General features: G+C 41.6%; 1 protein-coding gene across 4 annotated transcripts in view; it reads right to left on the reverse strand.

The window, feature by feature from the left end:
* APP (amyloid beta precursor protein) overlaps window positions 1–14,595 on the reverse strand; it is a 222,561-nt gene that overhangs the window by 53,166 nt on the left and 154,800 nt on the right. For all 4 annotated transcript variants that reach the window (XM_082279368.1, XM_082279367.1, XM_082279366.1 and 1 more), the window contains 2 exons: window positions 8,301–8,375; window positions 7,069–7,227 (listed from right to left, as the gene is read on the reverse strand). In XM_082279368.1, the coding sequence (XP_082135494.1) occupies window positions 7,069–7,227; window positions 8,301–8,375 (234 nt within the window). The remainder of the gene's footprint in view (window positions 1–7,068; window positions 7,228–8,300; window positions 8,376–14,595) is intronic.

Raw genomic sequence — 14,595 nt, forward strand, 5'->3', positions numbered from 1 at the left:
TAAACCAGCTCTTCGTCCCTTCTGGAAGTCCCAGCTACACTGGATCAGGTCAGACCTCCAACTTGCCCAACTACTTTGCAGCGCTTCTGCCTCATGGTTTCAGGGCTGTGGCTGGAGGCAAAACTGCTAGATTTGGTGATGAACAATGACAGCTCTTCACTGGGCTTTGCATACCGCAGTGTGGCACCCACCATAAATGAGGACCATGTTCTACAGTTGAATATAACTTAGACTGAAAAAACAAACTTAAAAAATTAATTGATAATTTTCTTCTTGATGCAGAAAGCAGTAGACTTACTTCTTGCAGAGTTTTGACAAATTTCTGCATCAGCAAAAGCAGTTCACCTCAAGTCCCACCTTCTGCATTGTACTTCATACCCATTTTCTTTCAAATGTCATTATTGAGTGAACTGATTCTACTTAAAAGCCCCACACATACAGCCACTTTTTGCAGAAGTACTTCCGTTGCCAGATTAAAAATTGTTTGCAACTGGTGGGTTAATACAATGCTCATTCTTCAAAAACCACTGGCCTACGGAATTGCAAAATGCGTATTCCGTAGGAAGAAGAACTGGAAAGCAACAAGCCCAGTTACGACATTTCGAGGAAATCACTATCACATACATGTTTCTTCTAGGAAAACCTATGAATATGTATGTAAAATATAGTATCTAAACAGTACTCAGCATGCACAATTTAGGAGGAGATATCCCCTCATGCATCTGGCTGAATAAAGAATGCTTGCTTCTTAATGCTACGCTAGTGTTAAGGAGTTTTTATTTTTCCTGATTTTTGGTAACACTTTCAGCAGGATTCACACCCAAATCTAATACACGAAGTAGTGATATGAACTCCTGTGATGGTAGACTAGAGGGGCCACAAGAAATGGTCTAGGTCAAGCACAGAGATAGGGAAAGGCACCACAGGCTGAGGAGATGCACCCAGACCCTGTGTCTGATGCCATTATATCCACAGCTGTCTATTACTTCGACCCTAGGCAGGAATCTTCAGACTAAATTATAAATCAAAGTGGTTCTATTATCAGCTAAATTAAGTTTCCAAGGCCTCAGCTCTGACATGTCTATGACAGAAGAACAAGTGGCTGACACATCTTTGGGCCAGCTTGGCACCTCTTGCTCTTCTTAAATAATGTACCAACCACCAAAGTTCTTTAAAAAATTCTGGGTCTAACACTTGAAATTCTGCTATGTGTTTTGTCAGGGAAAACTGTGCATGTTTATGTCTGTAACTGTCTTAGTAAAAAACATCTCACAGAATAACTTGGATCAGCCACCAGTGGCTACCTAAGCCTCATGAAATAATTCCACTATTTTCAGTGATCTGTACCTGTTTTGTTGGCTTGTTTCCTTTTTTTTTTTTTGTTTTGGTCTTCCTCTGAAGGCAACCAGGATACTACTGATGACATTGGTGACTGTCATTTAGGCAGTGACAAGAATGGCTAGTGACTTCCTAGGCAACAGGATCCAGCACCAAATTCTGAATACATTTTATTTCATTAACTATGCTCATTAGTTAGGAATAATATGGCTACTGTGTACTCCAAAACTCTGGACTGGCTGGTAGGAAGCTTAAATCCACAGTCCCATGGCACACACTCACTGTTCAGGCAAACGCAGCAAAAAAGACACACCTAATAAGATGTGAACCTACCAGCTATTTTAAGCACATACTCTAACATCGTTTGCTCCCATCAAACTCATTCCAAAGCTCCCCCTTCCCGCAGATTCAAAAAACTGTTTTTATCTACAACTGAGTACAGATTGATTGTACTCCTTCTTACAAGCTACTGTGACCATCCAACAGATGTGCTCATGTCTTCAGGTATTTTATAGCTATTAGTTTAAAATCCTGTTTATTCTGGAGAATGTTGTCAAAGTACTATTTTATATAGCTTTCCTGAGTACATGGGGACTTGCATGCATTCAATACGTTTGGTACAAAGTAGACAGGTTCACAGACAATGTATGTGGGCTACATAGGCTACCCAGGGTGACAATGTGCCATTAAGAACTAATGTTCTACCTACAGCTGTAGAGAATATGCCTTGTCTCTTATTTGGAAGATGATTCTGTGGTCTTGCATATGAGATCTAAAATGCCCACAATCCAGTTTCTAGCAAGTTTATATATAAACACACACACATAAATACATATAAACATGCAGATGTCCCCCCACCATGATCTCTATACTGATCCTAATCTGCTATTTCAGATTTTAAGGGAGTGATGAAACAGTGCAGTTTCATTGGGCTTGGAAAATGGAAATATCAAGTGTAGTTTGCATGGCTAAAATCTATCCTCATGAAAAAAAAAAAATCTCTTTGTGGAAATCCAAAATACTTACTACAGAGAAACCACATAAAAACCATAATAAAGCACTTCTGTGTGTTGAAAATACAACTTCCTGGCTTTGTGCCATGGAACTTCATGGGAAATTCTGAGCTGGCTTGTCATTTTGATCAAAATTCACTCCAAATCAGACAGGAAACTTTCACAATGCTGTGTTGTGCTATCTAATCTTGCCTTTAGAGAAAAATCAATCATCAGTCCCTTCCAATTACTACTCTTGGAATGTGCAACAATTGCTTCTTTTCATTCACTGTTCTGAATACCTTGTGTACCATATTCAGTACATATTTCACTTGCTTCATTATTAACTTGCAGGTCATGTTTCATCAAGGAGAAGCAGCTCATTTTAGAAACATTCAAGAAAAGTTGGACAGGATGAATGCAACACTTACTCATGGGCAAGACAAATAAATCCGCATACAGATACCTGTCCTGTGGAGTTAAAGATGCCTTCATAATTTCTGCTAATTTGTAACAAAACGTGTTATCTCACACATCAAAATCACATGGCGATAATGGTGCCAAAGACTTACATTTGCCTCCCCTCTCAAGGACACCTCCAGGGGCCAAATAAAATGAAAACTATTTGACTCAATCTCATTATTTGTTTTTAAGTGTTTCAACTTACTGAACTTCGACAAATTAAGACAAATTTTGGTTCTGCTCACTATTTTAAAACTCTTAATTCTAGATATAATGAACCTGCCAGGGTTTAAAACAAGACACTCTGGATTTATTCACACAAGAGCTTTAGAAGGCACTGGAAAATGGAATTAGGTGATCACATTTCTTGAAATCTGACTTTGTATAAAAACAGAGCTGAAATCCATACTATTTCACAAAAAGCCTTCAAAATTAACTATATGTGAAGAATTCCACAGCTGGAAGTTTATGGGTTTGGAGGAGCAGAGTTAAAGGGTGGAGTATTAGAGCTGGACTGTTGTTTCCTGCTGCAGAGGAGGATTTTATCACCAATTCAGCAGCAACATTTTGGCTTGCTTCCAACTGCATATTTCCACAGCAACCTGCTTAGACTCAGGAAATGCTTTAAGCTTCCCAAACACTGAGGCATTGAGCATGGACCCCCCTGCAGATTCCTCTTCCCTGTCCAAATAGCCAAACCTGACTAGTTTCAACCCGTGCTGTGCTCTCTCTGTGAACAGACACTACACTCCTAAGCATAAAAGGTAACAGAGTAAATCCTGAAGAAAACATGGGGAAAAAAGCCAGATGGATTAATGTACATGCTAGGGTTGATCTTAATGATCCTGCTCTTCTCAGCAAGAATTTACATTTCAGTAAAATAGTGCTGAATTAGAAGAGAAGCATTTTAAACTGATTTTAAGGATTACATGCTAACTTTAATCTATGCACAAAGTAAAGAGGTTAATTAATTACCTTTCAAAGTTTTCCTGTATGTTTCCCTCTCCTGAAACACTTTATTTCATCAATTTTCTTTTCTGCTTGTCTTTGTCACCCATCACCAGCTTCCCACGGATAATGCGCCTCTCTTACCAACAAAGATTAAAAAGGGAGACATAATCCACAAAAATTTGACATGCTCTTGAAAGAGGGAATACAAGCACATTACAGAATTAATCTGCTCACAGAGAATGACGGATTTGAATTCCCCTATTTAACATACAAAATGAAGGGGAAAACTTCCAGCTGTTTTAAAAACTAGAGGCATATTGCTTCCAGCTGCTACTAATCCTCCTCTCCTGTAGTAAGCCCATCAAGCAGGATGAAACAATACAGTATTTTGACACTGGATACTGAACAGCTGCACCCCAAAGGCAGTGAACTACAGCAGCAGAGCTAAGCTGCATCAGGAATCAAGAATGAGGATCAAATTTTGAGTTTCTGGGCAGCCTGCATGACAGTGCTTCTGAGAACAGAACAAGAGTACAAATATTTGGTTTTGCTTGAATTTATTTTCTTGTAGACCCTGAAACTATGCAATTTCATCTCTCTGTGCTCCCTCTCTCCCTTGCTGCCCTGAGTGGTACTCACAGGCACACACCTCTGACACTGGCCCTAAGCAATCATCTGTGTAACACATGAAAAAAACCTGCAGTTACAGTTTTTGATCCGACACAGAAGCTATTCACAAAGAAGTCCCAGACTTTTTAACCCTCCTAACTGCATGCAGCACTTCAATTAAAAAGTCTAATTCATTTTTTAAAATTTAAATCCAAATTCTTCCTCACAACTTTAGAGAAAGAGACTCCATCACTTAAAATATTTAGAATCTATTTTTGCTGTAAACATACTAATAGCAAACCATTTGACTTGAAGCAGACTGTGAAGGGGGTTCTTAAAAATAGTTTGAGAACTCCAGAACCCCCCCACTCCCACACCTTTTCTAATAATATTTTAAAAGTTATCAGGAAAGTTATGAATTACTCTCCCAAAGATAACACAACTGCATCAAACACACTTTTACTTTACTAGGGAACTGCCAGAGCAAAATACAGCTAGGGTATGAGAGCTGAATTTTCCATTAATCCCATTTTCTCTTTGGCTAGACACCCAAAGTTTGGATTCACAGTGTATTTAGATTTCCAGCTCCACATACTGCGAAGCAGTTAGTGGACAGGATTAACTCATTAGGTTGTTCAGCTACCATCAATCACTCCCCAGGTTTCACCCTCTTTCTTAATACAATCAGACAAATCCTCCTGCTGAATTCAAGGTCAGTGTTTTCAAGTGCTTTGGCACACACTTGACCAACAGTTCAACACCTCAACTGTCATCAGCTACAGAGCATACAACCAAAAAATGCTAAGGCAAGGACAAGACCATCTACAAGACTGACCAAGGACTTGTTTAAAGACATTATTTTTTAAACTGTTCACCCCTGTTATTTTGAGATGAGTCCCTGTCTAGTAGCACCTTCAGCTGATGTTACCTCCATGCTTGCTGCCTGCTCCTTTCAGAATTATTGGCTATTGTAGGACATATATAGGATATATACTCAACAGAGGATGCACTTCAGTCTTTTGAGCAGTACCTTCAAAACTTACTTTTACTGGACTCATGTCACCTTTCAGGTCTGGTGCTCTCCCCCTGACACAGGAAATGTATCAGTAATTTAAATGTCCTGGGAGCTGACTATAAGCAACACAAGCACAAAATGCAAGTTTTTCTGGTCCCAAAGTCACTGTTAACATTTTTGCCCCTTAGAGTTCTGCAGCTGAAGTTCACTTTGTATCTTCTGCATTCCACATTTTGGCAGCTATAGAGACCTTTCTGCTGTTGTGTGTGGTCCTCCTCATACCCTTCCACAACCGCAGATACCTGCAGAACCAAGCTGCCAGCCTGATACACACACAGCTCAAAAGCAAATCATTTTACTGGGGTACTTTTCAGACAGGATTACATTTGTACAAGGCTCAACTTCAAAGCAGGAAAGCTTGGCTCCAAAGCCAAATGTGAAACCCTACCTTTGGTGAACTACCCAAACCCACACCGCAAAACAGCAAACATGACCTGCAGCCAGTCCATGTACTCACCTCACCTCAGTTCTGAGCCACAGACTCCAGTTTCCTAAAAGAAGCTGCATCCCAACCTATAACTTGCTAACCTGTCTCCTAATGAGTTCAAGCCTTTCACTACCCTCACTGTGGTCAGAGGCCATAACATGCAAGTCACACTCAGGCCAAATAACATCCTCTACCAATTTAACACAGACTAGCTTCATTTTCCACGAATTACTATATTGCAAAATACACAGAAACTCTTCACATAACTATCCTGAAGTTACCCCATGACACTTTTATCTAAGTAAAGGATTTTAACTTTTACTTGGCATACACAGTAAAAGCAAGAGAGTTTTGCACCACAGGATGGAGAAAAAAGTTCAATAATGATGATGATGATAAAGAACTAAGACGATGATCACTTTTCCATGGTTATCAAATATGCAGGTTTCTCCTCAGAAGGAAATTTACTGAAAATATGTAATTTAATCATGTTAGCCATGTTGGTATAACTCCCAGTGAGGTCAAATAACCTAAAAGACTCAGCAGTGTAACAATGTTTTTTCCATCTAGGAAGTGTTTAAGACGCCAGAGATATATAAAACAATGTACTGCTTTCCCCCAGTCTTTTTGCAAATTCTCTTCCTCTGGAGGTCACTGACCAGCTATTGTGGTATTGAAAACAGGTGTCAGAGATACAGAGTCATTAAATTCCATTCAATCTGCAATCTGAATGTACAAGTTTACACCCACCAATAGCCATCACATCCAAAGCAGACAATTTTGAATTTCTAGAGTGCTAACTTCATGCCATTCAACAATCCTCACAAGATCCTTCACCAAACACTTCAACAAACAAACCAAAAAATCATAACTATCCTATCTTTAAGCTCCATGTTGTCATGATGAAGTACCCTAATGTGCATCACTTGAAGGGACACTTCATCCTCCTCATGCAGGATCTGTCAACAGCTACAATTTTTGACAGCCAAATAACTTCCATGTGATTTGCTTTAGTATCTTTATGTATGTATCTATCCACTGACAGGTATGCACATGGGGAGCTTGTGCAAACGGTCTGACTGCTGTCGCAGCTCTTGCACACTGAGCACGTTCCCAGCTCCAAAGCTGGACTGCACATGGGCACATCTGTATTTCCTCCAGGAGAACTACAATGATTTTGACACAGCTGGCAAAGTTTGTGGTATCGCACTCACCCTGGGTGGGACAGTCTGCAGGGCTGTGATGTAGTTCTCCAGAGCAATGCGTCGACGGTCATTCAGCATGGCTTCCACTCGTGCCATATGAGTCTCCACAAGCTGCTGTCTTTCATTTGCTGCTTCTTGTTCCAGTGATTCCACTTTCTCCTGAAAATGCTGAAAAAACCACCAATCACAACAGAAACAGAGAAGACATCAGCATAGACCAGCATATGTGAACACCTCTGTCTGCAAAGCACCAAAATCCTTCCCCATTGTTAATGTAGTTTGGCTCCCAGAAATTCTGCACTGCACACACCTTTTACTGATTTCAGTGTGAACTGCAGTGCCCTGTATTCAGGATTTTATTAATCTAATAAAAATGTTCCTGACATGTCTAGCACAACCGCCTTTGTTTGCCCCGAGACAGAGGTTCAGCACCACAGAAATTGTGCCTGGGGGAGGGTGAAGTTTGGCAAGTGTACACCCCTGCCATTGAGAGCTATCAACACAACTTCATGAGCAAATCTACACAGGGAGAAAAAAATGTCCAGCCTGAACAGAGTAACTATAATTTCTTGTAAACTGGCTGCCAGGAAGAAAAATTGAGCCCAAACTTATTCCAGTAAAGGAAAAGATTGACTGAATAAAATGCAGAGAGAGTAAAGCTGTGGGACCTAATGTGCAAACCAATCTGGTTCTGAATGTTTCCTTTTTATAGTTGTGCATTGAAAACATTCCAGCAGTACTGAATAATACCTGACAGTGGGATTCAAGGAGTGTCTGGCTTGTCAGAATTTTTGAATTATAATACATTTTGGATAAAATAATTTTTGGCTAAGGGCTTCTTTCAGACAAAACTGATGGCGATTCCTTCCTTAGATCACATTTTCCATCTCTGCTTTGAGCTTAGATCCTGCAGTTTGTATTAGTTTGTCATGGCCTAAATTTTGATAGGAGCCTGTGGGAACTGAGTTTTCAGTTCTCACTGAAGGTAAATCTAAATTCAAGTGGAATTCTACCTCTCCATGCAGTCAGGAGCAATGTCCTGCACTGCTGTTCCAGGGATTGGCTGCAAAGTACAGAGACACCCAGCAGCCACTAACGGCAGGAAACAAACACCGCAAGAGAAAAAAAGAGCAGAGAATATAAATTAAATCTCTGTAAAGTAGACTATAAAATTACATCACACCCAGCTCCCTATGCATCTTAACTGGGGCCCCAGCCGGTAAGGTTGCATTTTCCTTTACCTGAATAACAGCTTTCTTGTCAGCCTTTGGCAAGTTCTTTGCTTCACGTTCTGCCTCTTCCCACTCTCTCATGACCTAATGAACAAAACAACGAGTGTGACTTTCCTATTTTCCTCTCTTGTCCCAGGGCTTAGCTGCAGCCAAGCACTACAGCTCCAAGAGTAATATTTTTACATTACTCTCCTCCTTTTATCTCTAGAAAAAAAGGCAGTTACAACATTTAATGAAGGTAGGATCCTATTATTAAATTAAACAAAGACAGTACTTGTGTGTCCAAACACTGCCAAGCTCTCATAACTTCACTGTGAAGGAACACAGCTGTTAACCAGCCCTCAAGCAAGGGAAGTGGAGATCTCCATGGGTGAACACACCAACCCTTTTTCATCTCAGACAGAAAGAAAACCAATTCTTCCTATCCTTGGACAAAACGAGTGAATTTCAACTCATTCCAATTGGATCATGCCACCTTTTCTGGCACCATAAAACCTTTTAATTTATTCAGATTGCATCTCTGGCCTGAGTAGGGCAGATCAAAAATTACACATAATTCATGCTAGTCCAACTATTTGTTCAGAAACAGGGGTTGTAGAAACACTCCAAGAACTGAATATATATCTCAAGTACAACACTGTCAGAAAAATAACATAGGAGATCTTTCAGTGTAATTTCTTTCAGCAATGGGAGAAGCCTCCTCCCCCTGTAACACAGAGCAGTATTTCAATAGTCAGGGAGTAGGTTACTCTTAACTTGTTGTCCATGAGATCTGAAACCTTCCTGTGGTCTTACCTAGGGCCTTCAGTCATTTCACACCTAGACAGCAATCTCCTCAGGTAACACATTTTATATAGGAACAATTGTTCCCACAGAATGAAGTGCACACAAATAAGTCACTATTTACATGCAGCGCTAGCACAATAAGAAACCTATAAGCAATTACTCACAGTGTGCATTTCCTTTCCTTCCCTTCTCAATAAAATGCACACTTTCGCACCATTTAATAGAAATAGTCAAGGCAATTTTTAAAAAAGCTCAGAGTCCACATGGACAACTGAAATTTTACCAAGACCAATAACAAAGGCAGGAGAAGTAAGACCTGCTGTGACTCACGTTTGCACGTTGAGCCTCCAGCACTCACCTCCTGTCTCAGGCTTCCCAGTTTTTCCACACACCACACCAGACATTGTTAATCAGGCTCTTTGATGAACAGACTGGAAAGTGCTGATGGTGCCTCAGGGTACCTGGTTGAGCCTGTGCCTTTAAAAAAAAATATCCAGCAGAGGCACCTGGGCATTCCCACCTGGCCCAAATGTATATTAATCCACGAGATTCTATACTTCCCGGTGTGGTGGCAGTGGGTGGCGGGGGACTCTCACCACCAAGAAGACCAGATAGAGGGGAACACCAAGATGATGCTGTCACTCTCTCCCTGTCTACCCACCCCCACCACACAACTCTTTTTCTATTTCTTTTTTTCTCTCTTTTCTCTTTCTTTCTCTTTGCCTCTTTTACTATTAAATTAAATATATCAAATTTTTTGGCACCAACATCTAACCTCGTTTGGTTTTAATCATGTTTTTTGGATATAATTCAAAACTTTCTGGGTCCCATCCATTTTATTCAGAGAGGCTTAGTTTCCTTTGGTCTTCTTTGTTAAACTAGTTCATAACACACCCCCAAAGAGGTCCCCAGACCCTGCACCAGAGCACTGCACATGATACTACATGATGTAACAGATCCATAGTCTTGCAAGGGACAGTGTCCGACTGGTCCTCCTCAGGGAGGTACATGTGTGGTCCCACCTGCCCAAACGTGATTAATCCATTGGATTCTATACTTTTCAGCGCGGGACTCTCACCACCAAGAAGACCAGATGGAGGAGAACAAGGAGACATCCTTGGGACCCATGGAGGGGTGATATGCTTCGACTTCATCTCTGTCACTGTCCCTGACCCTCCCCCCTCTTTTTTTTCTATTTCTTTCTTTTCATTTCTCTTTGTCTTTCCCTCTTTTAAATAAAATATATCAATTTTTTGGTATCAACATCTAACCTCTTTTGGGTTTTATCTCGTTTTGGGGAATATTTGAACCAATATTGGAACGAATATTCATGGTTCTTTCTGCTTTAGTCACAGAGAGCTCTCTTTGCTCCTCTGTGATTAGAGTGGATTGCAACAGAACATGAACTTACAGAAGGCCCAGAAATTATGGCATTAACCCAAGTCATAAACTACAATGATGTGCTCAAGACTGAACATTGGCCAAGGCTGACAACTTCATGATTTTCTTCTCCCCCTTCTCCCTTTCCATCTTAAAACCACATCTCTGACATCTGCCTAATTTTCTGATTCTGAAAGAGCAGTTATGGATCTTCAGAACAAGAGTTCCTTTCCCATCTTTATCCCCCAAACTAACCCTTTGCTAATCCACACAACAAAAATAAGTACTGTGGGTAATGTGATGAGGGGACCTTTGGCTAGACTACATCTGTCTCTGTCCATTTTATTTCATTAAGTCTTTTAAGGCTTGGAAGGCAGGATGATAAACTGACATACTATACAGCTAGTTGGGAGGGATGTAAATTAGTGGCCTCGGAGTTCAGCTCTGGTGCGACAATACTGAAAGGTTTTGAAAAAAATCCCAGAATTACACGGCTGTTTGCAGAAACAATGTAAGACTGCTGTGCCCTCAGTGACGATTTTTGTAACTGAGAAGACTTCAATGGTTGAGAGCATCTGTGTGTATGTGCAAACCAACTGAAGATACAGCTATCCATGGGCCATGCTACCACCCACAGGGAACTCCTGCTCCCACCAAAGATCATCACTTCAGGGAATCGTGAGTGAGAAATATTCTACAGCACTACAGAGGTCCCCAAAAAGCAAGGAGAAAAAATTCCCCAGTTACGCATGTGCAGAAAAAGGCTGAACTTGGCCTCTGCACTTGTAAACCTATTCTCCTCTGTTGACAGCACAGACCTATGAAAAACATAGAGATTCATGGGTATCAGAGACTGAAATATTGTAATTTATGACTTAAACATTTTCTTAAAGGATTTTAAAAACTGTATTACAAAAGCTGCAGAGGAGACTACCCTACCCTGACTGAGGCCTTACACTGCTTGCTGATGAAGATAAGATAAAGTAACAACTCAGGGCTGGGGACATTCACAAAGCACAAGCTTAACACCTCCAAGGTGGAGACCACAGCCCTAGGGCTATCAGCTGCCAGGCTGGAACAGACCCTCACACCAAAGGGTGGAGGGAGGAGAAGCTCTGGGTATCTTGGAAAAGCCTGTGGTCAGAGGCCCAGTGACTGCGCATCCTCCACTGTGCAGAAGAGCCCAGCTGAGGGGTCCTCACCAGAGGGGGAGTGGAAGCTTATCCACAGCAGAAGGGGGTGACATGGCCCATCAAAGGGGCCCCCCTCAAAAGGGTCCCCAGACCCTGCACCAGAGATGATGCAGCAGACCCTCAGTGTTGCAAGGCAGTGTGTCAAGCTAGTCCCTGCAAGGGGAGACACATGGGCGTTCCCACCTGGCCCAAAGTGTCTATTAATCCACAGGATTCTGTACTCTGTGATGTGTGGCAGCATGTGGTGGCGTGTGGCAGCATGGGCACAGTGGCCACAGTGGCGACCACCAGCAGACCAGATGGAGGGGAGAAACGAGATGTCGTTGCGGCCCTCGGATGGGGGATATACTTCCACCTAACCCCTGTCACCACTCCCTGTCGTCCCCCCCCCCCCCGCACACTCCTTCCTTCCTTCTTTTCTTTCTTTCATTTCTTTCTTTTTCTCTCTTTCTTTCTTTCTCCTTCTTTCTTTCTTTTTCTCTTTCCTTTTCTTTGCCTCTTTTACTATTAAATAAAATACATCAATTTTTTGGCATCAACATCTAACCTCATTTGGTTTTAATCTCTATTCTGGGAATATTTAGAACCTTCTACGTTCTTTCTGGTTTATGCACAGAGACTTAGCTTTCTTTGCTTTTCAGAGTTTAAACCAGATCATTAACAATGGGTCTTCAAGAATTGGAGGTTTTGTACAGGGAAAACAGCTTCTGAATGAGATATAAACAGCACGCCATTTCAAATTCAAACTTCTTCAAAACTCAGGCCTTAGTGCCTGGCAGATGCCTTTTGAAATTGGGCTGTAGGGGACAGCAAGAGGGAAAGAGACAGTATGGAAAATGTCATTCATTATTAAGAGATGCTAAGTACAAAAATTTTATTATGTATTGAAAGCAGCAGAATTCACTCCCATTTTTTTACACTGGGGCACAAAAGCGTATCTGGAAGAGAAGAATTTATGGCAGATATTTGGGTTAGCACAATCAGGCCAGCAGAGGTACTTGTCTGACCTTAGTGAGGTCACAGTCATGCCAAAAAGATGCCTATCTTTGACAATGGCTTTTGTTCCACACTTAAGTCTTGACCCTTTTTCTGGTAATAACATTATTAAACCTCTCCAAAGAGTCCTGACTACAACTGAGGGGCGTAATCCTATTAACCGGACAGTTTTAAGGAAGGAAACAGGCTTCCCACACACAGTAGTAGACATGGTAGAATCTAGGGAATACATCAACCAGTATTATTTAACATCTTTGTTGAGGACATGGACAGTAGGACTGATAGCAATCTCAGCTAGGTGACACCAAGCTCAGGGATGTGACTGATACTCTAGAGGGAAGGGATGTCATTCAGAGGAACCTGGACAGGCTTGAGAGGCAGGCCTGGGAAAACCTCATGTTCAACAGGGCCATGTGTCAGCTGGGCAATGAATGGACTGAGAGACGCCCTGGGAAAAGGACTTGAGTGTCCTGGTGGATGAAAAACCAAACATGAGCTGGCCATGTGTGCTCAGAGCTCAGGAAGCTCAGTGTATCCTGCATCCAAAGGACCATGGACAGCAGGTTGAGGAAGGGATTCTGTTGCTCTGCTCTGGTGAGATGCCACCTGCAGTGCTGCATCCAGCTCTGGGGCCCAACACAAGAAGCACATCAACCTACTTGAGTGGGTGTAGAGGAGGACTGTGAGGATGATAAAGGATTGGAGCACCTCCTCTGTGAGGCCAGGGTGGGAGATTTGGGGTTCTTCAGTCTGGAGATGAGAAGACTTCAAGGACACCTTATAGCAGTCCTCCATTGTGTAAGGGGGGCCTTCAAGAAGGCAGAAGTGGGACTTTTCACAAGGGCATGTAGTGATAAGGAGGAACGGTTCTAAACTGAAAGAGAGTAGGTTTAGATTAAATATTAGGAAGAAATTCTTTACTGTGAGGGTGGTGAGGCCCTGGCACAGGCTGCCCAGAGAAGTTGCGGATGTCTCATCCCTGGAAATGTTCAAGGCCAGGCTGGATGGGATTTTGAGCAATCTGATGTAGTGGAAGGTGCCCCTGCCCATGGCAGGGAGATGGAACTAAACTATCTTTAAGGTCCCTTCCAACTCAAACCATTCTGTGATTCTATAGCATCACTGGAACTAAAAATCAGATGAAGACATATCCAGGATGTTGGAACGAGTGGCATGGAATGATTAAAAAAAAAAAAAAAGGTCTTGAATGGAACACCTGTTCAGGCCTGTTCAAGCTGATTGAGAACTGCAGTATTTTCAGGTGTTTGCTTTGGAAATAAACTTCCAAGAAGCAAAACTATTCTAGGACACAAGGTATCATTAAGTTCCTATCATAAGTATTCTACATGCTACAATTCCAAAAATATTGTAGGCAGCCAGAGGAAGAGCAAATTTCAGACATAAGGATGTCACAAGATGTCTGAGGAGAGAAATGTATAAATATACTGCTCCCTTGAGTAAGGTTCAGTATCTGGTTCATCAGGCTATTTAGCAGCAACTAATTATGTAAGGGAGCTGTACAGGTGTTAACAAACTGAAAATAGAAAAAGGAGAATTGTACCAAAACAAGAACCAAGAACCACGGCACCTTGCAATCAGTTAGCATAACCTCTCCCTGTTATCTTTTGGAGAACAACAAACATTTAGAGGTTACGCATACATCACTGAATGGCTACCCCTGTTTCCATGGGAATGCAGTTTTCGTGCTTTGGCTGTATTAACGATTCGTGGGAAAAGCTTAAAATTTTGTGTTAACGTAATTCTCCTTACAGTACTTCCTAGGCAACTTTATAAGCTCTGTTGCTTCAGGTGTGGTGCAGGAAAACTTTCATGATCTGTAGTCTAAAGGGATGGACACTTTAGAGCAAAAGGGACTAAAAGAGTCTGAACCAGAGGTGCAACAGGTCATTACAGAGACAGACTTCCCTAGTAAAAGTCTTTCATGAGCT

This window comes from Coloeus monedula (genome assembly GCF_965178545.1).
Source record: "Coloeus monedula genome assembly, chromosome: 3".
In the NCBI taxonomy this organism is placed as follows: Eukaryota; Metazoa; Chordata; class Aves; order Passeriformes; family Corvidae; genus Coloeus; species Coloeus monedula.